The sequence below is a fragment of the Heloderma suspectum genome, chromosome 6 (genome assembly GCF_057233095.1).
Source record: "Heloderma suspectum isolate Gila_16-S chromosome 6, 16-S_ref, whole genome shotgun sequence".
NCBI classification, from domain to species: Eukaryota; Metazoa; Chordata; class Lepidosauria; order Squamata; family Helodermatidae; genus Heloderma; species Heloderma suspectum.
This window is the reverse complement of record NC_139463.1, coordinates 251317-277496: the sequence shown is the minus strand read 5'-3', so window position 1 is coordinate 277496 and position 26180 is coordinate 251317. Positions and strand designations below refer to the sequence as shown.

Here is a 26180-nt window from a genome sequence, read left to right as displayed (position 1 = left end):
GTAATTAGACGTTCCTTGACAGTATGCCTATCGATCTCAAGCTGCAATCCTGCCCCTTCAGCCTGTACTTCGCCTTTGCCAGGGGGGTCAAGGGGGTCAAGACTGTTTGATTACTGTCTGAGTGCAGCTCAGAAAGAATCTAAAATATACAAACACCCCTTCTGAAACACGAGGCTGCCCCCAGAGCTGCAACCAGCAATGCAGCCGAAGAGTAGGCACCCAAAAAGGGGGATCCCCACCTGCCGGAGAACATTGGGGTGGTGGGCCAGTCCAGAGGCCTGGCTGCACCAAGAGGCTGCCCCAGAGCTCTCCCACCTCAGCCAGCCCTGGAGCTCTGTTTGCAGGAGGCTGTCGCAGCCACCAGCAGGAAGCGCCTGAATGGAATGTACTGAACAGGGACCCAGCCATTTCTGCTCCCCCCCTTCCTCCCCACATGAGTGAACAGCCTGGCCACTGCCACCCTTTCCTTCCTCCTCACTCTCCTGAGCAAGCGTGGGCAACCTCCAGGCTTTAGGGGGGCATATTGCCCCCCCAGATCCCAGCAGAGGCCACATCCCTGCCCTCACTTCCTCTGCTGCTGCTGGGCCGAAAGGCCCCTTTCACAAGGACAGTCAGTGGTTTGCCACCAAATGTCAGCACTGCAGTGCCAGCAAAAAGGAGCTCTTTTGCTTTAAAATCACCTTTTTTTCCTGCTGCTGCTGTGGAAAAAAACGGAAAGTGGCTTTTTCCCTCTGCTGCCTCAGGCCCCAGCTCCAGCAGCAGTGGGGCAAGCGTGGGGGATGCAAAAAATGCCAGGGGGGCTGCATGTTGCTGAGTGGGGAGAGCCGTGTTGTCCAGTCCTGTGCGCGAGCCAGAGGGAGCTACGTGGACCCCCGCCAGCAGTGCTTGCCCTGTGGCACCCAGGGCCAGAGAGGATGCCTGTGCAGCGCCCAGCTCCCCGGGCCCATGTCGCTGCCTGCAGGAGCCCCAGCTCCGTCCCCGCAGCAGCATCTCCAGCCCCTGCCAGTCAGTGTGCAGCAGCCAGGCCCCCTGCAGAGGCACCGGGCTGCAGCCCCACCCCCACCAGCCGGCGTGGCCGGGAGTCAGCTCCTCTGGAGGGCGCCAGGCTGGGGAAGGCTGACGTTGGGCCCTCCTGAGCAAGGGGACCGTGGCCCCTGCTGCCAGGGTGAGGGCGGCTGGTCTTGTTCTTCTTCAGCAGCCACGCGCTGTTTTTTGTTTTTTCAAGCTCAAACAGACAAAAGCACAGGAGATGCTCCAGCCCGAAAGAGAGACCCCTCGCTCACATGCGCGCAGTCCGAAAGTGCAAGCGTCACATAGAGGTGGCCGTCGCAGGGGCGGGGGGGGCCCTTGCTTCCCTTTGCCTCTTTCCGCGGGAGTCGCCGGAGGAGACTTGCCAGCTCCCAATTGCCCCGGGACACCCCTCGCCCCTGCCCAGCCGCCCCCTGCCCGTGCCCCACAGCCTTTCTGTGCCACTCTCCACCTCTGCAGGCCCCGAAGAAGGAGCTCCAGAATGGGGCAATCCGTGGCTACCAAATTGGCTATCGGGAGAACAGCCCTGGGAGCAATGGGCAGTACAGCATCGTTGAGATGAAGGCCACGGGAGAGGGAGAGGTCTACACCCTCGACCACCTGAAGAAGTTTGCCCAGTATGGGGTGGTAGTGCAGGCCTTCAATCGGGCCGGCACTGGCCCCTCTTCCAGCGAGATCAACGCCACCACGCTGGAGGACGGTGAGTGCAGAACGGTCCCTGGGCTAAGCAGCAGCTCTCTTGCTGCTGTGCTGGGGCTTCCGAACGTGGGTCGGGCCAGAATTCGGGCTGGGCGTCATGGTCTTCTTCCCAGCTGTGCCAGAGGCTGCCGCCTCCCCGGAGTTTTCACTCTTGGCGGTGCGGTCTCTTGCCCGGCCTTATCCAACCTGGGGTGCCGTCGACGCGTCTGCCAGAAGCCTGTTTTCCACCGTGGCGTCGGTCCAGGGCCCTTTGTCTCCCCCAAATGTTGGCCGGTGTCTTGCCCAGCTTCGCTCTCCCACGCCCAAGAAAGGCAAGGCTTCTCTTTGTCCCTGTATTAGGCACGGAGAATGCTGTATTTATTTCCTTTGCCTGTGGTCTCCTCAGGCTTCCCGGAACTGGGGGCTTTTATATGGCCGGCTGTGGGTGTTTTCCATCCCTACACCTGGGTGACCCGCCCTGCTGCTGTGGCCATTCTGCTGCTGCATGAAGCATCAGGGGGCTGGCCCCACCACATGGTTGGTGGCGCACCGGCGTTTGCTGTGCTTGCATTACTCTGGCTCCATGGGCGGTCAGCTGGCCGGGGGAGAGGCCCTCCCGAACTTGGCCACATTGTAGAGCCCTCCTGCCCTTGCCCCCTGAGGGGGATCTGTGCAGATTCCATGGGGGGCATGGCATGGCCAGGCATGGGGGGGTTCCAACACGATTGCCCCCGGTTGCTGTGGCGACCTGGGGGGGCCCTGCAGGCAGGCAGGCAGCTTGGCTGGTGGTGCCTCATGTCTGGTCAGCATCCTGGGGGCTGGGCCTCCTGTGCCCCGGAGCCCCTCTTCCTCAGACCTGCAGCAGCCTCAGCGGCACCTGCCGCTGTGGCTCCGTGGATTCTGGCTGGCTGCCAGTGCGGGCCTGTGAGGGCTGAGCCCAGCGGCCTCCTGCGCAGCATGGGGGCTTTCCTGCTGTTGCGGGGAGGGGAGCGAGACATCCGCCGCTGCCCCGCCCCACGCGCTCCTGCGCCCGACCCAGCCTGCTGCGGGAGGGCGGGGCGGGGCGGGGCAGCGGGAGGGCGGGCCCCGTCGGGCACGCGGGGCAGTGGCTCCTCCGCTGCCAGGCTGCTCCGCGCTGTGGGCCCTCCCCGGGCACCGCCTCCCGCCCCCAGAGGGGCAGCCCCAGCCTCGGAGTCCTTTTAAAGCAGAGCAGAGCTTCTCCCTCCATTTGCGCAGCAGTTTTTCATACTTAATTAAGGCCCTCGTTAGCCTGTCAGAGCACGATCATTTTCTGGCTAGATTAGCACTCCTCCTGGGGTATTCAAGGGCCCCTGTTTTAGCAATAGTGTCTTTCCCATAATTATATTACCTTCATTTTGTTCAAACGGACTCTCTATTCGTTTATCGCACCCGGCCCCTAATTACACAGTGCTTGCAGTTTTACACCTAAGTAATATGAAACAATAATCATTTTCAAAGCGGATCATTAGGATGATATATCATCATTTAAATGCTCATAAAAATTAGAGTTCTCTCTTTGGGGGCAGAGGGATCTCATTACCCTCATCCCGCTTGTTGGCTCGTTCAACCTTTCTTTCCTGTCAAGCCATTCTGCAGCCACAGGTTTCTCTTGAGACTGTGGGGCTGCAGGAAAGCACCGGTGGACGCACAGCGACATTGGCGCTGGCACCCTTGGGGCGGGGTGTGCAGGTGCTGAAGCTGCCAGTAAATCAGCAGCTCGGGAGGAGACAAGAGCAGTGATCCAGCCAGTCCGTCTCGCTCCGGAATTAGGCAGCAAGGAGTCGCTGGGCAGGCTGGGGCGAGGGGAGGCAGGCTTGGCTGCCATGGTGGTTGTTAGGGCTGCCACCTCTCTCAACACACCTTTCCCTTCTCAGTGCCCAGCCAACCCCCGGAAAACGTGAGGGCCTTGTCTATCACCTCAGACGTGGCCGTGATCTCTTGGTCGGAGCCCCCGCGAAGCACCCTCAACGGAGTCCTGAAGGGCTACCGGGTCATCTTCTGGTCTCTCTACATGGACGGAGGCGAGTTGGCAGTGTGGCGCTTTTGGAGCTTAGCCAGATGGCCAGTCTGCAGCGTGGTGTAGTCATAGGTGGCTTCTCACGTTCTGCAGGGAGGTCTGTCCTCCATGGAGGACCTTTTCTCCAGCGCTCAGACTGGCCCTTTGTTGCAAGAACAGTGCCCCCCGACCCCCCGTGCACTGGAGCCGGAGCCACCGTCATGCCTCTCTTGGCTTGTGCCGGTGACGTCACTACGTGACACTGGCAGTCCAATCCCCACTCCCATTTTGTGGACTTCTTAAATTGTGTTCGCTTATTTTATATGTTGCATTTAGTTCTTGAGAGCGGAATACCACTCCAGTTAGGGAATGTCAGTGTAGCAGGCACGTGCATGGTGACCTTGTTTCCTTGCAGGAATGCCTTTGGCCATTTTGTGAACCGCCACTTCACTCTCTCCCCTTCCCCTGGACGTGCACATTTTTCCAGTTGACAGAAACGAGCACTTGAGCACTTAGAGGGGGAGCGGACGCTGCCCAGGGGCCCTGGAGCACGCAGTAAGGCGTCCGCCGCTGGAGTCGCCCTGCTGGCATTGGATCAGGGCTCACAAGCCTAGAGCACCAAAGAGGGAACTTTCCATACACCCATCAAGCCCTCTGAGTCTGCGGTCTGTGTGCCACCGGGACTGGCCACACCGAGACAGAGGAAGGGGCACACCTGTTCTCTGTGCCCCCAGTGCCTGACACTTTTCTTGATGCATGAGCCAGGCGTGGCAGGAGGGTGTGTCTCTCTGTAGGCAAGGCGGAGGGGCTGGGGCTGAGCACCGGCTCTGTCTGAGCTGGATGATGTGGGCCATTTAAGTCGGCCACATCACATGAGCGCATGTGTGCATGCCCACACATCCTGCCTGAGAATGCCCCAGGAGAGCTCCCAGCAGTGTTCTCTGTGCAAGGGTGCCTGGCTGCTCCAGCGCCTTCTGCCTTGAAATCCTTCTGTACGTCTATGACCTGTGTGGAGGAGGGTGGGGGGGAGAACAAGATCAAGATTGTAAAAGAGCCGTCCAACGAGACCTCCGAGACCCAGCGCGAAGGTGTGCTGTGGCTGCCTCCCAGCTGTGCCCTGTGTGCAGGACAGGAAGGGGCCAAGGCCGCCCTGGCTGCAGTTCCCAGCCTGCTCTGCTGTGTTCAGCGGGCAGCCAGGCACTTCTGGGGCTGCCTGCCCTCCCCCCCGGACAGGCTCTGCAGGGAGCGTCTGTGCTGTGAATGGGGAGCCTGGCCAGGAGGCGGCGTTCCAAGGGCGGCGGGGGGCTGCCTCGCTCCGGGCTTGACTGTTTTGCTTTCCCCGCAGAGTGGGGGGAGATGCAGAACGTCACCACCACCCGGGAGCGGGCGGAGCTGCGGGGCATGGAGAAGTTCACCAACTATAGCGTGCAGGTGCTGGCCTACACCCAGGCTGGGGACGGCGTCCGCAGCACCGTGCTCCACATCCAGACCAAGGAAGACCGTGAGTGCAGGAGGCCGGGCGGCGGGGCGCGTGCCTGCCCACTGGCCCGCCTGGAGTCCATGGGCCGCCGCGGCCTCGTGCGGTGCTGCAGCCTCACGCGGCTGCCTGCCTGTCCGCTCGCGCCATGATGTGGGGCCCGTGCTGGGATCCTGCCCCGCGGTTGGGGCAGCCCTGTATCAGTGGCCTCTCTCCTGCCCCTTTCCTGTTCTCCTCGCAGCGGAGCATTCTTCCCTTCCTACACAAGGTGGACTCCCTGCCCCCCGCCCCCCAGTGACATTACACTGGTGGTGTGCGTTAATAAGAGCAAGGCGATGCAACCCGGAGCGTGAATGGAAGTGGCAGTGCCAGAGGCAAGCTGAACCCCGTGCAGGGCGGGGGATTTGGCCCCTCCCTTGCCCTGGGGGGTTCTGAGATGGCTGTCGGGTGGGCATGGAGCGCTGACCTCCTGGCCGTGCATCGCCGCTGATAGTTTCAGGGGAAGAGGGCGAGCACTCCATGGCTTGCTTTTAGTGGCCCACGAGGCGTGGGCACTATAGCTGTGGTAGCCCCAAGCGGTCAGATGGGGGGTGGCAGTCAGCCACAGTAGCCACACACAGGTCAGGCAGGCGCCATTTCGAATTTGGCCAGACCAGCTGGACCTGGGGAGGACCACGCAGCATCTGGTGTCACCCAGGCACTGCCCTCCCTGGCGGATGACCCAAGTGACTTGCCCTGGCAAGTGGGCACTGCTGCCCTGGGCACCAGCTGTCCAGGGGCTGGGCAGGGCTGATGGGTGGGAGAGAGGCTCTGGTGCCCTCCAGCTGTGTGGGACTGCATTCCAAGCCAGCACAGGGGTTGTCGTGCAATCCCTCCGGAGGGAAGGCTTCTCCTGGCAGGAGCTGGGGCATGTGCAGAGCCCCCCTCTCAGCCCGTGCCCAGGCCCTCAGGCAGGCCAAGTGGAGCACGCGCTCCGGCGCTCTTCTTCTGTCCTGGCTGGACCAGCTGGCCTGTTGGCCCCACGTCAGCAGCCCTGCCCTGCCCTGCCCTGCCCTGCCGCGAAGCCCTGGGCTACTTCTGCCGCTCTCTGCCGCCCAGATGGCTCCACCCACAGGGCCAGCTGGGCTTCCAGCTCTGGCCTTGGCCACCCTCTAGTCTCCTGCACTCTCCCGCCCCATGGAGCAGTGGCCTGGCTTCAGAGCCACTGCGTCCTCCCCAGCCAGCCCGGTCTCCGTGCCCCATTTAACGTTGGCACCAGTCTCCGGCAGCCGTTGCCGTGAGACGGCAGCGCCTGCTTCTGCCAGAAGCGGTTGTGTCACGCTTCCCTCGCTGCCCGCGCTCTCTGCCCAGCCCTCCGAGGCCTTGTGGGCCTGCCGCTTTGCCCAGCTTCCGCTCAGCCACAGCAGCTGCAAGGAGCGGCAGAGTTTGCCCCATTTGGAAACTGGGTCTTCAAGAGGGTCTGTGGGGAGGAAATGGGGGGAGCAGCTTGGGGCAGGGGAGGCATGATGGTGCAGCTGCCTTGTCCCACTCGGCGGATGGGACGGGCAGCCGTGTTGCCCTCCGTGGGACTTGGGGTGACGCAGCTGCTTGCTCTGTGCAAGTCTGGCTCTCCCTGAGCCAGGCCTGTCTTCGTCACGGAGGAAGAGGGAAAGGCGTGCGTGTGCAGTGGGGCGTGGCCGACGCCATCCTGACACGTCACAGAGATCAGCACCGGCATCCGCAGCATGCCGGCGTGCTCCTCCATCACCTGTGAAGCAGCCGTGAGGAGGCCTTCAGCCAGAGTTTGGGGCAGAAGTTTTCTTCCCCTGCTCTTCTCTCGGGGGACCCTTCGGTTGAGCCTCTGCAGAGCTGCCCAGGCTGCCCCACTCCCACCTCCCCTGTGCAGCCTCTCTAAGGACCAGTGAGAACAGCAGAAAGAGTTGGCCGGGGGGTGTCAGGATGGCATCAGGGCCGAGGGACGCTGGCGTCCCGGCTCTAGCTGAGGCAAGCTCTGGGGAGGAGCTCTGGGCCCGCCCCCCTGGGCAGGAAGGCCACAGGGGGCTGATGCTGGGACCAGGGCCAAATTCCAGGAAGCTGCAGGCCTCGCGGGCTGGGGCTGCTGCACCAGAGGCTGGACCTGCGGGATGGGATGGAGCGAGAGGCCAGCTGCAGCGTCTGCGTGGCCCTGGGGAGCCGTGCCGCCTTGGGCCTTGCTGTGCACTGGCAGGGTGCTTCTCTGCTGGCGACATGGCACACCCCTCGGGGGGCTTCTGGTGGCAGAGCAGCCCGCAAGCGGACGAGAGCTGCCGCGCCACTGTAGAGGGCCCAGTGGGTGCCAGGGCAGAGTTCAGCCCTCTGTGGCCTCAGCCGGAGCGGCCACGCCTGCCCTCTGGCTGGGCCTGGGGCAAAGACTGTTTGGCTGTGCCGTTGCCCACAGAGGGGGCTGCTCCTGGAGGCCCTGTGGGCGACATTTGGGGCGGGGGTGGCTGGAAGCAGGAAGCGGGAGGCTCTTGGCGTCATCGTGGGCCAGCCATCAGCGCTTGTGTGGGCAATCGATTGTGCTGCTCTGCACATCCGTGGCTGCTTGTGGGGGGAGCGGGGGGGTTGACGCAGGATTTTGGCATCCTGGGCCTCGTGGAATGTCCTGAGCGGTGCCCTGCTGAAAACCACTTCTGTGGGACGGTGTCCGACTTGTGTGCTGACCCTGTACACTGCGGGGGCCACCCATGTGAAGTGCTGCCATGCAGCTGCCACAGCCACGTGTGAAGTGCTGCCATGCAGCTGCCACAGCCACGTCCCGTGGGGTGTGGGGGAACAGTGGAACCCTCCCTCAGCTGGCAGGGCGGTGGCGAGTGTGGCAAGCGTCTTTGGCCCCGCTGCAGGTAGGGCCGGCCACTCCCCAAGCCAACGTGAGCGGCCTCTGGGTGCCTGGGATGGAATTCAAATTGGGCTCTGCTCAGGCCTCCCTCCCGTGGACAGCCACAGCAGCCCCCCCCCCCCCCGAAGCAGCCCTTCCTCAGGGACTGGGACACGCAGCAGTTGCGCTCGGGGCTGCGTCTGCGCTGGCCTGAACATGCAGGCTGCACATCGCCTTAGGCCAGCCCTTGCAGGCAGCTCCTGAGGCTGGGTTCCAGCAACCCTAGCCACGGCGAGACCCTTCCCAGGGGCGTGCCCTGCCTGTGGGGCGCTCCCAGTGGAGGAAGGCTCCTTTGCCCGGGCAAGCATGGGGAGGAGAGGCCCTGCACCCCCAGGGCCCACCTCAGGCGCCCCATGGCTGGTCCTGGAAGCTCCGCTTCTGTGCTGGGGCACCAGCGCCACGCCCCAGCCCCACAAGCAGCAGGACGGAAGCAGCCCCAGGACGGGGGTTGCAGGGGGAATGGCCGCGCCCTTGGCACCTGTCCAGCCTTGGGGCACTTGACGGTTGCATTCCAGGTTTGAGTTCTGGAGTTTGCTGCATGGACCCATCAGGCGTGGGCTGGGGAAGTGCTCAGCACGCGCAGCCCACCTGTCGGTGCCACCAGCTGTTCCTCTGCTCTGGGAAGGGGCTCCATCCCGTGGGCTGGGGGGCTTCTGCTGCGTCCCCCGCTGTCATCAGGCAGCTCAAGAAGCCCTTCCTGGAGCCCCCCCCCCAGCTGAAATATTTGCACTGCCTTCAACGCTGGCCTAGTTTGGAGCCCGTTAAGCTGCCGCTGCCGCCCCTGGGCGCGTGTCTCCAGGCCTGCCTTGTCGTGTGGTGGGGAGCGTGGCAGGAAGTGGCTCTTGGGACCCTACACTGCCAGCCTCAGGGAGGCACCAGTTGCCAGCAAAACCCAGCAGGGGTGGCGGGGGAGACTCAAGGCACAGGCATTGCATGCCCGCCATGGGGCAAGGGCTGACCCTCTGGCCTCCAGGGTTCCCACAGGTTTGCCTATGCAGCCTTGGAAAATCCAAAGAGGTGCTCCTCCAAGAGGAGCCCAAAATCCCCCATTCCCCAGCTGAGCCAGTTGGGCTTCCTCCAGAGCAGCCCCTTGAAGGCTTTTGCAGAAGACAAAGGCTTCTTGGGAGGGACCCTTCAGCCTGCTCCTTGTCCCCAGGCTGGCCCCTGTGGGAAGCCCACTGTGCCCCAGTGCCCTGGTCCTCTCTTCCCGGGAGTCATGCCCCCGCCTCTCTCTCTCAACCAGTTCCTGGTCCTCCGGCTGGGATCAAGGCTGTCCCTTCCTCTGCCAGTAGTGTGGTGGTGTCTTGGCTTCCGCCCACCAAACCCAACGGGATCATCCGGAAATACACCATCTTCTGCTCCAGCCCAGGCTCTGGGCAGCCGGTGAGTCAGTCGCAGCGCAGCGTGTGGGGAGGTGTGTGTGCAGCTCCTAGGTGGCCCCTCGCTGTGGGTCAGAATGTGTCGGCAGCGGAATTGAACGGTTCTGAACTTCCCGCGAAAACAGCAGCCTTCTGGTGTCCCACCTGAGGTGAGGCAGGCCTGGCCTGGCCACAGACGTGCCCAATTAGGAGGCCCCCGGCTCCAGTGGCTGTGGCCAGGCCCCAAGGGGACACCGTGGCGCCCCTTGGCATGCTCACCCGAGGCCCGGCCCCCGCAGGGAGGGAGCGCACGCTTGTGCCGGAGGGTGTCCTGCACCAGTCCTGGGAGCTGTGTGGACAGAGGGGAGGCTGCGTGTGGCGGGCATCTCGTCATCTTGGCCAGGGGTCCCCGACTTCTTTGAGATGGTGGGTATATTTGGAAACTGGAGGGGTGTTGCGGGCATTCTCTCAAAACGGCTGCCATTGGGGGGCTTGACCATTCACAAAACGGCTGCCATGGTGGGGGGGGGGGGTCAGTCGCAAAACAGCCATTTCCCAGCAGGCTGGTGAGACTAAAATAAAATGTAACTCGCCCCAGAACCGAAGTACAAAGCGGGGGTGGTGGTGGTGGTCTGAGTTCCAAGGGACAAGGCCGCTCTTTTGAACCACAGTTCTCTGCTCCAACACCCATTTCACAGAAGGCAAATGGATGCGGCTCAGAGGCAAGAACTTGGCCGAGAACTGAATATAAGGCAGAGGTGGAACCTGTGCCTTAAATGCCAAGTCACGTTGCCCCTGACACAGCACAACAAAATACCCATTTCACAGAAGGGAACTGGTGATGCTCAGAGAAAAACTGACACCCCCCCCCGGGCCAGGCAAAACGCACACACACACAGGCCAGGCAAAATAGCCCCCCCGACCAGCCCCTCCCTGGCCCCCAGACAGTCCTTGCCAGCCTCGCCACTGGCCCCGCTCTTCTTTCTGGTGGCTGAGCGTTGGCAGCACTTTCAAGGGAGCCCTGGGCCGTGGTCCCTTGCCGGTAGTCTTCTAGGCTTGCCTGTGGGGCCCAGCATCTTCTCAGAAACACAGATGAGGTTGGTTCATTGGCAGCCCACCATCCTCCCTGTTAAAATATTGCCTGATTCTTAAACACCTAGCACATCTTTCAAAAAACAGAAGGCGCCAAGAGAGGCATCTGCGAGGCTCGGCTTCTCCCTCTCTCTAGCTGCGTCCCAACTGAAAGGCTAACAAGCTGTTGTCCGTCTTACGAAGGAGAGAGAGCCTCATAATTAAATCATAAAGGCAAATCAGTTAAAAACACGTCAATAATGTTAAGAAATTAACAGCACCCACAGTTAAAACCTACTGCAGCAAGCGAGGCAGCTCAAAAGCCAAATGCCACATCTTTGCCTGCCAGCAAAGGAAATCAAAGATGGCGCTTGCCTGATCTCCCTTCGCAAGGAGTTCCAGAGCCATGGAGCAGCCACCGAGGAGGCCCTGTCTTGTGCTCCTGCCACATGTGCCTCTGACGGTGGCAGGACAGAGAAAAGGGCCTCTTGGTGCCCCATCTTGAACCCTTCTGGGTCCTTCTTGTGAGCAGGGGCAGCAAGATGTTGGGGCGAGGCAGGGATGTACCTCTGAACAAGACTTGAGTCCCATTTGCTCCCCGCCCCTCCACCCCATTGCACGGGTGGGTTCGGGAGCAAAGCAGGGCAGTGAGAGGCCCTTGGGTGGCCTCTTTGGATTTTTCCGGGGAAGAACAGTGGAAGCAGTGTTGGGATAGTGCAGGCGAGGTATATGCGCGCCTTCACAGTGCTTGGGCAGTGGGGAGGTGTTTTACGCAGTGCCCCCGCTCTGTAGCCCGGGGGGAGAGCCTGCCTGGGGCTGCAGAGCCTGGAAGGTGGCACACTGCCTGGCTGTGTGGTGCGGGCGGGGCTACTCGTCTCCCCACGCTGCCCCAGAGGGGCCCCTTCCTGAACTGCGGCCTCGCCCTCCCCAGCCCTGACAGCAGCAGCCCCAGAGCCGGCATGCCGCAGTCTGGCGGAGCTGTGCCAGGAGCTGGGGCTGCCGGGCCTGACTGCCCCCGCTGCGGGCTGTTGGCTGTGGCTGTGCCTTGGCAGGAGTGCAAAGCGGCCCGGAACCTCCAGGCCTTCCTGCTGCAGAGCCAGGAGCAGCCTGCTCGGGGCGCCTCGAGGTGACCGTCCCCAGCGCCCCAAGTGGATCTGCTCGAGGCGGCTCCCCCGCTGGGAAGGCAAGGCCTGCTCTCCTTGCGGCTCTGTGGAGTGTCCGGGACGCGCAGGCGCTCCACTGCCCCGGGGGCGGGGGGTGGCGGAGCACGGGAAGGGACCCTGCCCGCCTGTCAGGCCAGATGCGCTCCCCAGTTTGGCCTCTGGCTGCTGGGCTTGCGTCCCCGCCGCAGCACGGGCTGGGCTGGGCTGGGCACTGTGCTCGCCCCACAACCGCCTTCCCTGCCCCCACGCCAGACCAGCAGAAGCGCCGGGAGCAGTTGGAACCGCCGGAGCCAGGGGTTGTCCTCCAGAGGCCCCGGAGACAATGCCATGTCCCAGGGAGGCAGGCGGGGGGCAGAGGGGGCTTATCAACATCTCCCCCTCACGTTCGTGTCAATATCTGAGCCGCTGGTTTCCAGGGCAACAGAATCTTTTCATCAAAGCAACTGGTAAAACCGCTGGGATCCGATATTGTTTCCTTGGCATCTTGTCAAGACTGTCATTTGGCTTAAAAATTATGTATGCAATGCAATATTTATGTTTGCATATTTAAGTATTGGTTAGATTTAAATACTGTGTGTGCGCGTGCGTGCATCTCTGTTTGAATGGCAACCTGCATGCACAACTCCATGCAGCGAGCACAAAGGCCAGTCTCTGGATGCGGGCACAAGCGAAATGCGTGCGTGCCAGGAGTGGTGCAGAGGTGCCTTTGTGTTTCGGGCCCAAACGTGAGCGGCAGCCAAGGCTGCTGCTGCTGCCCCTGCGGCGTCAGTTGGAGGGCCAGGGAGGGCCATGTCCTCAGAGCCCATCTCTCCCCCTAGCATTCCCTGGCCCAGCAAGGCCTTTCCCCCTCCCACATTTGGAGATGGAGGGTCCACGCTGGCAGACCAACAGCTGCCCCCTTGCCAAGGTGGTGGGAGAGCCACTGCCACACCTGAAAACCCGACAGGTCTTGTGTGAGCCTCCTGGGGGCGGGAGAGGCCCATGGGTGGGGGGCAGCACTGGCATGGGAGGAGAGGGCTGTAGGTGGCGCTTGTCTGGACCAGCTGGAGTTGTGCCCTGGGAAGAGGAGGAGAGGCTCATCCGCGCCCTTGAGGCTGAGGCCCTGGGGAGGCGTGTGAGGCTCTGGCCGTCTCCCTTCCCGCCTGATCCAGCTGCCTGAGTGCAGACTGAGCTCACGCTCTGGGGGCTGCAAATGCAGATTCTTTCTCCAAAGTACTCCAGAGAATGTGTTAAGTAGGAATGGCGTTGCATTCATTTCAAAGGTTTTTTCCTCCAAACCTAGCTTCGCTCTCTTGAAACAACATCTATTATGAGAAACAAGCCTGTAATAAAATGCTGGAAATCTCCAGTTTTAGTCTATCAAAGGACGTGCCTTTGGACAGGAAATGCAAAACGGGAAAGTTCAGACTTTCACACGTAAAAATGTGTTCATGCACAAACAGAAGTATCAGATGCATTTCCACATTATAACCCTGCTCCCCACTGCCCACACACCCATTCCCTGTGGCGAAGGCCCATGTGGGGGACTGGCTGGCTGGGTGCCCCCCAGTGAGCATTGGCTTCTGCTTACTTGGTCTTCCAAAGCACTTTTGACAAAGTCCTTCACCATGGACTCCTGAGAACACCTGGCCATTTTGGGTTAAGGGGAGAGCTCCTCTTAGGGTTCGGTAAGTGCGTAAAGATCACAAGCCAAGAGCATGAATACATGGACGGTTCTTGCAATGGAGGGAGGTAAACACTAGGGTCCCCCAAGGATTACTGGAGGAATGGGTCTCAACATGCCAAATACATTTCCATGAAAACAAGTTAAAGTGGCATACTTTGGAGCAAAGAATCCTAACTTCACATAAATGCAGGTGGGGTCTGAGCTGGTGGTGACTGACTAGGAGAGGGATCTTGGGGTCTTGGTGGCCACTGGGGCAACATCAGGAAAGGAACCAAAAATAAAACTGCCATTGTCACAGTGTCTTTATACAAGTCCATGGTGCAGCCACACTTGGAATCCTATGCATAGTTCTGGTCTCTGCACCTCGAAAACGATACGGCAGAGCTGGAGAAGGTGCAGAAAAGGGCCACCAAAGGGATCCAGGGGCTGGAGCAGGCCTGTGAGGAAAGGTTACACTGTTTGGAACTGTTCAGTTTAGATAGATGAGAAAGGCAGGACACGATAAAGGTATGTAAAAGTACGCCTGGTGCTGAGAAAGTGGATAGGGAGAAGTCCCCCCCCCCTCGTAATACTAGAACCCAATGGGGTCATCCCATGAAGCTGACTGGTGGGAGATTCAGGACGACAAAAGGAAGGGCTTCTTCACAGGGTGCATAGTCAAGCTATGGAATTCATTACCACGAGATGTAGTGATGGCCACCAACTTGGATAGCCCTGGAAGGGGATTAGACAAACTCATGGAGAAGCCTGCCCCTGGCTGCTCGTTCTGATGGCTGCACGCTGCCTCCCGTATCAGAGGTAGCATGCCCACGCACACCAGTTGCTGGAGACACGAGCGAGAGGGTGGGTGCCGCGGCGCTCACGTCCTGCTTCGGGGCTTCCCCTGCCGGGGCATTTGGTTGGCCACTGTGAGAGCAGAAGGCTGGACTGGAAGAGCCTTTTGGCTGCTCCTGCTGCAGGGCTGCTCTTCTGATGTGCTTCTGCTCTTCTCCAGGCTCCCAGTGAGTACGAAACGAGCCCTGAGCAGTTGTTTTATCGCATTGCGCATCTGAACCGCGGACAGCAGTACATGCTGTGGGTCGCAGCTGTCACCTCGGCAGGGCGTGGCAACCTCAGCGAGAAGGTCACCATTGAGCCTGCTGGAAAAGGTTTGTCGCAGGAGGGGGGCTCGGGGGAGCCCAGCGTGAGTTGGGGGCTGGGTAGGGTGGGGGAGGACAGCAGTGCCTTCCTCGCCTTCCAGCCCGCTTCCTCTGCATTCTCCGTGCAGCCCCAGCCAAGATCATTTCTTTTGGTGGCACTGTCACCACCCCATGGATGAAGGACGTGCGGCTGCCCTGCAGTTCGGTTGGGGAGCCCGGCCCAGCCGTGAAGTGGACCAAGGACAGGTAAAGGCTGGCAGGCGGGGAACTGGCTGCCCCTGGGCCTGTGGGCAGACTTGGCAGCAGGTGCTGCATTCCTCATGGCCACGATCCTCTTCCTTTGCAGCGATGATTCTGCCATTCCAGTGACTGTGGACGGACAGCGCCAGATCCAGGCCAATGGCACACTGATTCTGCGCTCTGTGAAAGCAGAGGATTCTGGGTACTACACCTGCACGGCCACCAACACCTGGGGCTTTGACACCATCATTGTCAACTTGCTGGTCCAAGGTGAGCCAGAGGGAGGAGCGGGCTGCTGCAGCAGTGAGAGCAGCCAGGGCTCTGCTCAGGCTCTGGGTTGCCTTCAGGGGAGAGCCAGAGAGGCAGGGCTGCTGCCCGCCTCTGTCGTCTCCCACAGGCTCCCTGCAAGGCTGGGTCAGACCGCTCCCCTCCAGGCCTTCCCATCCATATGGGCTGCCTCTGCCCAGACCACCAGCTCCACAAAGCCATGTGGAGAGGCCGAGAGATGGGAGCTGACCCAGCGCGTCTCCTGGTCCAGTCCCCCCAGACCAGCCCCGGCTGACGGTGTCCAAGACCTCTGCTTCGTCCATCACCTTGGCCTGGATCCCTGGAGATAATGGTGGCAGCTCCATCCGAGGTGAGTGCAAGCGGGGGGGCTGGTCCCCGGTGCATGGAGTGGCCATTCCTGTGTGCCCACGTCTGCTGGCCAGCTAGCCGGAAGGCCCAGGCGTGTCAAGGGGTTGGACTCGATGGTCTTGTAGGCCCCTTCCAGTCCTACTGTTCTATGATACTGCTCTATGATTCTACGGGAACAGCAAGCCGGCTCCTGCACCGGGTGCAGAGGGCAACCTTTGGGCAGCTTTTCCGAGGCTCCTGGCTGGGCTGAGCCTGCCTGGTCTCTGGCCATCTGAGGCTTGTCCTCACTGCAGTCCTTCTGGCCTGGCTTGTGGCATGGCACTCTGGCACAGCCAAAGGGCTACTGACCTCCCGGGTCTTCTCTGGCCCAAGCCAAGCCAAAGGAAGGAGGTCCTGGGTGCTTGACCTTCCTTCGGGGGCTGAGCCTCCTGCCTTTGTTCCTTGTGGAGGGCACCTCAGGGCATTCCTTGGAGGGAGGGGTGTGTGAGCCAGAGAGGTGGGAGATATTCTGGATTCAGCCCGAGTTTGGCTCTGGGAGGGCAGGAAGGTCCTAGCTGGGGAGGGCCAGCAGGGCCATGTTGATCACCCGTCCACACGGCTTCCATGGGCCCGAGCAATGGCCTTGCTGAGTGATGGCCGTTCGTGCCTTTCGCCTGGCCTCCCCCCCGCCTGCCTCTGAGGGCAGTTTGGCTGAGAGAGCCTGGCTGGCCCAAGGCGCTTTGAGCAGCGGGACGATGGACAGAGCTGAGGCTGGGCCTCCTGGCCAGAGTGGGACGTGCTGCCTCTCCACGGCCCCCCTGCACTCTCTCTTGCTGCTGGTGGACCTCCTGGCCCCCGCTGCTCCGGCTCAGAGCTGCTAAGCATCAGTGCCCTGTTTCCCTGCCTCCGCCCCCTCTGGAGTGCTCCCAGGGAAGCAGCTGCAGCCCCAGAAAGAGGAGTGGGAGAAGGATGGTGCGTTCACTCTGCAATTAATTAAAGGCATGGAAGTAATTACAAGCCCGTCTCCCTAGCCGGCAGCTCTTACTCCAGTGGCTTGAGATGTTTCCTTTTAATTGGATTAGAACAACTGAAAACAGCCAGATACTACCCAGGCCTGCCGCAACGCAGTAGCCAAGTACAAGAGAGCCTGGTGCCTCTCCCTGTCGGGCAGGATTGGTGTGGTGAGGGGCAGCTGGGGGAAGCGGTGTGGCTGTCCGTGCCAAGGAGAGGCGGGCGTGTGATGCCGCCTGCTGGAGGGGGGACTGCTCCGAGGAGCTGACCAGCGGGGGGGGGCAAGGACCGGACCGAGAAGCACGTCCTTGTGGCTGTGAGACGCTGAGCTGAGCCAGCCAGCACAAGGAGGCGCCGGGGGCGTTGCGGGCTGCCTTCTGCCGAGCCAGCCCTGGTCCCGCTAGCCCAGCATCGCCGGCATGGACTGGCGGTGGCGGCAGCACCCAGTGCTGGGAGCTTGGCCCTGCTCAGTCTCTGAGCCTCTGCCTTGATTAGGCCGTGGAAGGCTTCCGCAGGCTACGCGTTGAGCTGGGCAAGCGGGGAGTGGACGAGCCTCAGGACGTGCTGCCGCGCAGTGGCTCTTGGGGTGCTTGGGGCCCCCCAAGGGCTGTGGGCAGTGCTGCATGCATCACATAGGCATTCGCTTCGGGGGTTTCGGCCAGGGATGTCTCACGAGCAGCTGCACAGCCGGCTCCTCTGGCTGGGGGCGGCCCCAACCCTCCCCGGTTGCCTGCTCCTCCCATGCTGGGGGGAAGGCCCTCCTCACCCCCCAGGTCATGCGTGCCCACTGAGCTGCCTACTCCACCCCTGCAGGCTTCGTGCTCCAGTACTCGGTGGACAACAGTGAGGAGTGGAAGGATGTGTTCGTCACTTCCACAGAGCGTTCCTTCAAGCTGGAGAGCCTGAAATGTGGGACTTGGTACAAGGTGAAGCTGGCAGCCAAGAACAGCGTTGGTGCTGGCCGCATCAGCGAGATCATCGAGGCCAAGACCCATGGCAGAGGTGATCTGCGGGGGCAGGAGAGGCCTGGGCAGGGCAGGGCAGGGCTGCTGTGGCAGAGGCTGGGAAGGGAGCCACTGCGAGCGGAACGGCACTCATTCCTCTGGTTGTGAAGCTGTGGATGTTTTAAGAGCTTAGATTTTCTTTTAAAGGGAAGGCAGGAGGGCGGGAGTCTAGAAGGGGCTCGGTTGCGAAAGAGCCGGAGAGAGAGGCTCCTGACCTAGTGTTTCCTCCACAACAAATCGGGGCTGAGAGAATCGGGGCTGTTGTTTTGCAACAGGATGGCAGACAGGAAAAGGAATGTGACTGTCTGATCATCCCATCCTGACTTGCCCGGCTGGAGCCAGAGCACAGATGGGCAACTTGCTGTTTTCCGGGTGTTTTGGGATACAACTCTTATCATCCATCACCATTGACTATATTGGCTAGGGCTGATGGGAGTTGTAGGCCCAAACAGCTGAAGGTGCCAAAGGTTTGCCCACCCTTGCTCTAAAGAATAGCTTAGAGACAAGTTCTCTAGGTCTTGGGACTTACTCGCAGAAACATATGCACGAGATTCATAGGTTTGTTTGTTAAATCTTATCTGCCCACCGTGTGGCTTTGGGGTCACTGCCCTGCGCTTGGGCCTTAAGGACTGATGCTGTGACTCCTCTTTCAGCCTTGACTGAGTTGGAGAGTTGCTATTGAAGCGGAGGTGCCACTGTGGGCAGCCAACCGGCGGCTCCTGTGCCAGAGGCCTGGTGCAGGTGCTTCCCTAGAGCAGTCAGCCCCGTGGGATTTTTGCAGCCTGTCTGTTCCCTTCAGCAGCCAGAGAGAGGGAGCAGCCTTGGGCCTGTGCAGAGCGCTGGACCTTTGGGGATGGAGGCAGGCAGGCAGATCCCTGACCGCACGCTTTGGCAGGCGGCTGCTGTTGGTGGCTGCAGAGTGCCCACCTTGACACTGCTCCTGTCCACTTATTCCTGATTATAGCCTGCCAATTCAGGAGCATCTTAATTGATGGGCATCCTTGACAGGTGATAAATTGACACCAGGAGCTGCAAAATCAGCAGCTATAGGACTGAAGCCGCTTGGGTCTCTTCTGTGTGAGCACTGAAGTAATTCATTTATTTATCGGCATCTATATGCTGTCCAATAGCTACGTTCTCAAGGTGACTTTCAGTAAGAATAAAAGCAAATTAAAAATGCAAACAATCAAACAGGTCAACAGTAAAGCATATGAAAGCAGCATTGAAACAAGTGGCAAAGATTTTAGACTGGGAGAAGGTTAAAAGTTCTGGGAAAACAAGGTGGCCTTTGCCTGGTACCAAAATGGCATCAAAGGACACACCAAGAGAGGGTATTCCACAGCCAGGGTGCCACCAGTGAAAAGACCCTCTCCCGAGTAGCCATGTGCTGCACCTTGCTGGGCAGGGGCACCCGAAGGACCATACCTGTAACCCTGAGATCTGGGCCGTTCTTCTCTCGTGTGGGGAATGCTGGTGTGCTTTCTGGTTTGTGCAGTGGGCACCCGCATTTGGCGGCTGTGTCATCAGATGCTTGTGGGCAAAGCAGCCTTTGGCTCGGCTCCCCAAGGACGAGCATCTTCTCTCCCTTTGCCACTGAGGGGATGATGTAGCCCCGTCCCAGGAAACAAATCTTCCTCGGCCCACATTCTCTCCCTGCCATTTCTGTTCTTTGCACGGAGGAGTGTGGAAGCGATGGGCGAAGCTCATGCCTTTGCATGCAGCCTGTATCGTGTGGGCAGAAAGAGCTGCTCCTGTCCCTGCAAAATGAGGGCAGGGAATGTGACCCCCTTCTCTTCGCTCCCTGAACGGGCTTCCCAGCCCTTGCTCCAGTCCAGGCTGGTGCCCAGAGCTGATGCTCCACCCACATGTTGGAGCGGGCAGAACATGAAGTCTGTTGGCTCTCTCTGACGAGCCCCTCTAAACAAAGCCTCAAGCAAGGGAGGGCGCAGCATCCTCGTGAAGGATTCTTCACGGTCTGGAGGCAGGTTTGAAAGCTGTGTGCGCGTGTGCAGAAGAGGGTAGAGCAATAGAATTCATGTGCCTAGCACAGCTCCCTTTTTGAGGGAAAACTGCCGCTTTTTATGTTTAATTGCGTTTCTAGACCTCTTGAATGGAAAGACATAGACATTTGGAAAATATGACAGCAAAGCTGCCAAAGGAGCAAGAACAACAGATAACGGATAATCAAATGTTGCGTATTTCACCTGCGATGGTTCCCAGTCAGATACAGAGTCTTCAACGGTGCAAGAGTTTTACAAATACTTTAGGATTTTAAAAAAATGCAGCCCGTGCAAGATCAATGGCAAGCAGTCCTGGCTTGGCTCACCCGGTTCCCCGTTCGCAGTGGTCTCTGGCCTAGCCAGGCAGTCTCCCTGTGAGGTGAACAAGTGCACCAGACACCTCCCAGCCCTGTGGACCACTGTGGGTCTGGGCACGCTGCTACACCCAGCCAGCACCTCCCCTCTCCTTTCCCCTTCCAGAGCCTTCCTTCAACAAGGACCAGCATCTGTTTACCCACATTAACTCCACGCATGCCAGGCTGAATCTGCAAGGCTGGAACAGCGGGGGCTGCCCCATCCTGGCCATCATCCTGGAGTTCCGGCCCAAGGGAACCTGGGTCTGGCAGAGCCTGCGGGCCAATTACTCCAGTGAAGTCTTTCTGACAGAGCTGCGGGAAGCCACGTGGTACGAGTTGCGCATGAAGGCGTGCAACACCGCCGGCTGCGGGAATGAGACCATGCAGTTCGCCACCCTGGACTACGATGGCAGTGAGTGTGGAGGGCGGGGCTGCGGGGAGCCTGGCGGGCTGGGGAAGCCTGTGCGTGTGTCTGCCTCGGGGGTGCTTGAACGTCTGCTCTGCGCCAGGCACCATCCCGCCCATCAAGTCTGCCCAGGGGGAGGGAGACGATGTGAAGAAGCTCTTCACCATTGCGTGCCCCGTCATCCTGGCCACGCTCGGCATCGCGCTGCTCTTTGTCATCCGTAAGAAGCGGAAGGAGAAGCGCCTGAAGCGCTTGCGAGGTGAGCGTGCGTGGGGGGTTCCCTTTTGAGCAGCCCAAGAGGGGGCCCAGGGAGAGCGGCGCATGATGGTTAGCAGAGGGCCTTACATGTGCAAGCCATGGTGTCCATGGCTTGTGGGGAAAAGTTGGCTGCCAAAGTAGCTCTTTGGCGAAGAGATGTGACTTGGGAGCTTAATTCCGATATCCAGAACGCAGAGACGCTAGAAACAGCCTCGGAGTCGCTCAAGGTTTGGGGGAGCGCCTGCCACAGACTGTGCGGCTGCCCTAGTGGTGCTCATGGAGGCTGGACGGGGTTTGCATGTCTCTCTGGACTGTGTGGAAAGGGCAGGGACCCAAGGTGGCTTCTAAGCCACCCCACGCAGACTTCCCCCATTGCGTAGCAAAGTCTGCGCAGGGCCGCGTCAAATGCGGCTGTGCCAGTAACCGTCTTTATTCTTCTCGGTTTGGAGTTCAGCCCTTGCTGCAAAGCTGTGTGCGTGCGTGTGTTGGGGGGGGAGTATGACGCCACTGCCCCCATGGCTGGTAGCATGCCAGGCGGCACTAAGGCAAGTGTGTGCTCCTCCAAAGATGCTCATGGGGAGGTATTCTTTGTTTGTCAAGCAGAACATGGTTGCTCCCCTTTCGATTTGGCTTTCTAGCTCCACCGGGGGCACGAGAATCCCTTTCTTCTGCCGCAGTTTCCCATAGCCCCCCCCCCCCCCCGCCAAGCAGCAAAGGGCGAGATCCACTGAGTGACCTGCATGCCTTCCCCAGTAGTTCAAGCCCTGGAGGGGGAGGGGGGAGGGGGAAGGGGCGGTTTGCCTGTGCCACACAGCCAGCTCTCCACTCACCCGCTTCTGCTCTTTTTCCTTTGCAGATGCCAAGAGCTTGGCTGAAATGCTCATCAGGTGGGTAATGACAGCAGCCACGCTCACTGGGGCCTGGCAGCCTTGATGGGCCAGCCCAAGGGTGGTCAGCTTGTGGTCCTCCAGATGTTTGGGCCTATAACTCCCATCAGCCCTAGCCTGCATAGCAGATGGTGAGGGATGATGGGAATTGTGGACAAAAACATCTGGCGAGCTACATGTTGCCCACTCCTGGCTTAGCACCTGAATGTAGGATAGACGCACGGATGGCCTTTAGCCAGAAATGCTCACACAACCTCGGGCCAAGTTGGGGGAAGGGAATCCCCAGGACCCTGTCCCACCCCTGGAGCCTCCGCGGCTGGCCTGAAGGCACACCCGCGGCGCCCTCCTCTGGCTGCCCCCTCGGGCATCCACGAGCACCGGACAAGCAGCGGGAAAGGTTTGGAGTGCTCTTGGCCCACATGGGGTAGTGGCTGCCACCGCCCCTGAGGGCGGGGTCGTGCAGCCAGCGCCACGTTATTGATCTCTCTTGCCCCACTCCCTCTCCCCCTTAACAGTAAGAACAACCGGAGTTTTGACACTCCAGTGAAGGGCCCTCCCCAAGGCCCTCGGCTGCATATCGACATTCCCCGCGTTCAGCTACTCATCGAGGACAAAGAAGGAATCAAGCAGATCGGTGAGTTGCTCCCAAGTCCTGGCCACGGCCTGCTTCTCCTTCCCGCCCCCTGCAGGCGTCCCTGGGTGGGACCTTGAAGTCTGCTGCCCAAGAGGGCGAGCACTGAGGGAACTCCTGTCAGCCTGGGGCTTGCTCATGTGCAGCTGGTCCTGGCCAAGGCATGCCCCCACCCAGAGGGTGGCTCCCTCTGGTCCGGGGGGTGGCTGCCCAGGGTGCGTCGCCTTTGCGTGACTCCTGCGCAAGCACTGGTTGCGAGGACTGCCCCCACCAAGCAGGCAGTAGCTCTCCTTTTTTCCAAATGGCGGCACTGCCACGTCCCCCTTCCAGGCCTATCTGGATGGGAGTAGAAGAGTTCTGTGGACCACCTTGGGCTGACTTTGGTCTCCCTTGAGTGAAAGGGGAGTTGTGAGGCTTGGGCAGTTGAGACCAGGTGCATTTCCAAAAGGGGCTTTCTCACAGTCTCCTTGTGATGCAACATCAGTTTCCAAACTTCTTTTTCACAGGAGATGACAAAGCGACCATCCCAGTGACTGACACAGAATTCAACCAGGCTGTGAACCCGCAGAGCTTCTGCACTGGCGTTTCCTTGCACCATCCAGCACTCATCCAGAACACGGGCCCCCTGATAGACATGTCTGATATCCGCCCTGGCACCAGTAAGTGGTGCAAGACACCCCCAACAGCTGACTTCCTCTGCCTCCGCTCCAGCCAAGGCTGGCCCAAACACAAGAGAGGCCACAGGCCTCCTGACAAGCAGGTCACATGCTTCCAAAATAGAGACCCCTGAGCCCCAGGTTCACTGGAACTGGTGGCAGCATCAGCAGCAGGGAAGCGCCTTCTACGGAGCGTGGCCCACGTGCAGGGCATCCAGCCTTCTTCACATGGGCGCTCCAGGAAGGCATAGCAGATGCATAGGGGTGGAGTGGGCAAAACCTCTTCAGAGGATGAAAAGGCTACTGGTTGCTATTCCCCGGCCCAAATCATGCACACAGGCCTTACAGGAAGGGAGGCACTTTGGAGGTGCCGGTGGCAGGCTGTGAGAAGCACATTTAGCCAGGAGTGCGCAGATGCACAGGCAAGGAAAGCAGAGGGCTGCAGCTGGGAGGGAGAGAGCAATATCTCCTCCCCCACCTTAGGCATACTTCTTTGCTTGCGTATTTACATTGCTGCCCCATAAGAGAAGTTCTTTGGGTGGCTCACAAACCAATATAACATTAAAATGCATTATAAATCAAAAATGACTAAAACTAAGGAACAATTAAAATGTCCCCGGCTAAGAAAACTTTTAGGTTGCTGAAATGGCCCAGGTCAATAAAGAGAACATTGGTTACTAACAGTGAAGATGCCTTTGGGTTTGGCGTAATGGAGGCATCATCCATAACAAGTTGCATCTCCCCATCGCCCTGGAAAGGCAAATTTGGCCACTGCCCAGCTGTCTCAGGCCCCTTCTCCAATTCTGTTCCATGGCCACATTTCAGACGTATTAAGAAGCCCATCAGGCAGGCAGGAGAGGAGGAAGGGAACCAGGCCCTCTCCAAGGAGGAGGTGCCCAGAGCTGGACGATGTGCTTCAGGTAAACTGAAGCCCTATAGAGAGGCAGCCCCCTTAAGTGTGTGTGTGATGCCGGTGCTCCCATGACATCGGCCTGCAAGGAATGTCCACGGTAAGTAACTAGCATTCCATTCCCAGTTTAGAATGAGGAGGCATCCACAATGGGATTTCCTCAAACTAGTCCCATAAATACAGTGGGGACGTGTAAGGCTGGGTGGCTGTGTTTAAGTGGGAGGCACTACATGCTGTGGCACCCATCTCCCAGAGGCTGCCTCTGCAGACAGAAAAAGATCCAGCTTGTAAGAGCTTGTAAAGGGTGTTTGGATTGGATCAAGTGAGTGTTTGTCAGGAACACTGCAGATGTAGCCGCAACTCTGGTGGAGTGTGCTGTGAGGCAAAGTGTTTCGGAGAGGCCCTGTGCCTCGTAGGCTGAGGCAGTAAAAGTCTTGATCTGTCGAGTATTGCAGCCTTAAGAGACCGTCTTCCCCAGAGAAGTGAGGTTGAAGGATACCAATAGGGAGACTGTCTGAATACTCGGACATATAGAATCATAGAATAGTATAGTAGGGTTGGAAGGGGCCTACAAGGCCATCGAGTCCAACCCCCTGCTCAATGCAGGAATCCGAGTCAGAGCATCCCTGACAGATGGCTGTCCAGCCTTGTCTTGAACGCCTCCAGTGTGGGAGAGCCCACCACCTCCCTAGGGAATTAGTTCCATTGTCGTATTGCTCTAACAGTCAGGAAGTTTTTCCTGATGTTCAGCCGGAATCTGGCTTCTTGTAACTTGAGCCCATTATTCCATGTCCTGCACTCTGGGATGATCGACAAGAGATCCAGGCCTTCCTCTCTGTGACAGCCTTTCAAGTACTTGAACAGTGCTATCATATCTCCCCTCAGTCTTCTCTTCTCAAGGCTAAACATGCCCAGGTCCTTCAGTCTCTCTTCATAGGGCTTTGTTTCCAGTCCCCTGATCATCTTTGTTGCCCTCCTCTGAACCCTCTCCACTTTGTCTGCATCCTCCTTAAAGTGTGGTGCCCAGAACTGGACACAGTACTCCAGATGAGGCCTAACCAGTGCTGAGTAGAGGGGAACTAGTACTTCCCGGGATTTGGAAGCGATGCTTCTATGAATGCAGCCCAAAAGAGCACTGGCCTTTTTTGCAGCCATATCACATTGTTGGCTCATATTCAGCTTGTGATCAACAACAATTCCAAGATCCTTCACGCTTGTAGTGTTGTTGAGCCACGTATCCCCCATCTTGTAACTGTACATTTGGTTTCTTTTTCCTAAGTGCAGAACTTGGCATTTATCCCTATTAAATTTCATTCTGTTGTTTTCTGCCCAGTGCTCCAGTCTATCCAGATCACTTTGAATTTTGTTTCTCTCTTCCAGGGTATTACCTATCCTGCCCCATTTGGTGTCATCTGCAAATTTGATCAGCATTCCCTGCACCTCCTCCTCCAAGTCATTAATAAAAATGTTGAAGAGCACTGGGCCCAGGACTGAGCCCTGCGGTACCCCGCTCGTTCCCTCTCCCCAGTTTGAGAAGCTCCCATTGAGAAGCACTCTTTGAGTCCAGTTCTGTAGCCAACTGTGGATCCACCGGATGGTTGTTTCATGTAGCCCACTTTGAGCTAGTTTGCTCATCAGGAGATCATGGGGCACTTTGTCGAAAGCTTTGCTGAAATCAAGGTATAGGATATCTACAGCATTCCCACAGTCCACAAGGGAGGTGACTTGATCAAAAAAGGAGATCAGATTCGTCTGGCAGGACTTGTTTTTGACAAATCCATGTTGGCTTCGAGTAATCACTGCATTGTTGTCAAGGTGCTTACAGATGGATTGCTTCATCATCTGCTCCAGAATGTTCCCAGGGATTGATGTCAGACTGACTGGTCTGTAGTTCCCAGGTTCCTCCTTTTTACCCTTTTTGAAGATAGGGACAACATTAGCCCTCCTCCAGTCATCTGGCACTTCCCCCGTCCTCCATGATTGCTCAAAGAGAATAGACAGCGGTTCTGAGAGTTCTTCTGCCAGTTCCTTCATTACTCTAGGGTGCAGTTCATCTGGCCCTGGAGATTTGACCTCATTCAAAGTAATTAGGTGTTCCTTGACAGTATGCCTATCGATCTCAAGCTGCAATCCTGCCCCTTCAGCCTGTACTTCGCCTTTGCCAGGGGGGTCATAGGCCCTCTTTTGGGAGAAGACTGAGCCAAAGTAGGAATTGAGCACCTCTGCCTTTTCTTTGTCATCTCTTATCATTTTGCCATCCTTATTTAATAGCTGAACCACCATTTCTTTCCTCTGCCTTTTACTATGCACGTAGCTGAAGAAAGCCTTTTTGTTGTTTTTAGCCTCCCTGGCTAACCTCAGCTCGTTCTCAGCTTTAGCCTTCGTGACGCCATCCCTGCAATTCTGGGCTACCTGCCTGTACTCTTCCTTTGTTACTTGGCCTTCTTTCCACTTCCTATATGTGTCCTTTTTTGTTTTCAGGTCATCCCTAAGCTTTTTGTGAAGCCACATTGGCTTCTTCTGTTGTCTTCCACCTTTTCTTCTTGTTGGAATGGTTTGTGATTGTGCCTTGAGAATTTCCTTTTTTAAAAGCTCCCACCCATCTTGGACTCCTTTTCTCGTTAGTGTCGCTTGCCATGGGGCCTTACTGATCATTGTTCTGAGTTTATTAAAATCAGCTTTCCTAAAATCCAGGGTACGCGTTTGACTACA

The 26180-nt window shown here is 58.7% G+C and overlaps 1 protein-coding gene across 1 annotated transcript in view; it reads left to right on the top strand.

Moving 5' to 3' along the window:
* The window catches only part of DSCAML1 (DS cell adhesion molecule like 1), a 251109-nt gene that overhangs the window by 218232 nt on the left and 6697 nt on the right, over positions 1–26180 (top strand). The window contains exons 16-29 of the mRNA XM_084807087.1: positions 1489–1729; positions 3603–3749; positions 5070–5225; positions 9341–9480; positions 14350–14503; positions 14623–14740; positions 14841–15004; positions 15273–15371; positions 17174–17362; positions 19845–20132; positions 20230–20385; positions 21241–21271; positions 21787–21905; positions 22409–22561. Of these exons, the coding sequence (XP_084663213.1) occupies positions 1489–1729; positions 3603–3749; positions 5070–5225; positions 9341–9480; positions 14350–14503; positions 14623–14740; positions 14841–15004; positions 15273–15371; positions 17174–17362; positions 19845–20132; positions 20230–20385; positions 21241–21271; positions 21787–21905; positions 22409–22561 (2155 nt within the window). The remainder of the gene's footprint in view (positions 1–1488; positions 1730–3602; positions 3750–5069; positions 5226–9340; positions 9481–14349; positions 14504–14622; positions 14741–14840; positions 15005–15272; positions 15372–17173; positions 17363–19844; positions 20133–20229; positions 20386–21240; positions 21272–21786; positions 21906–22408; positions 22562–26180) is intronic.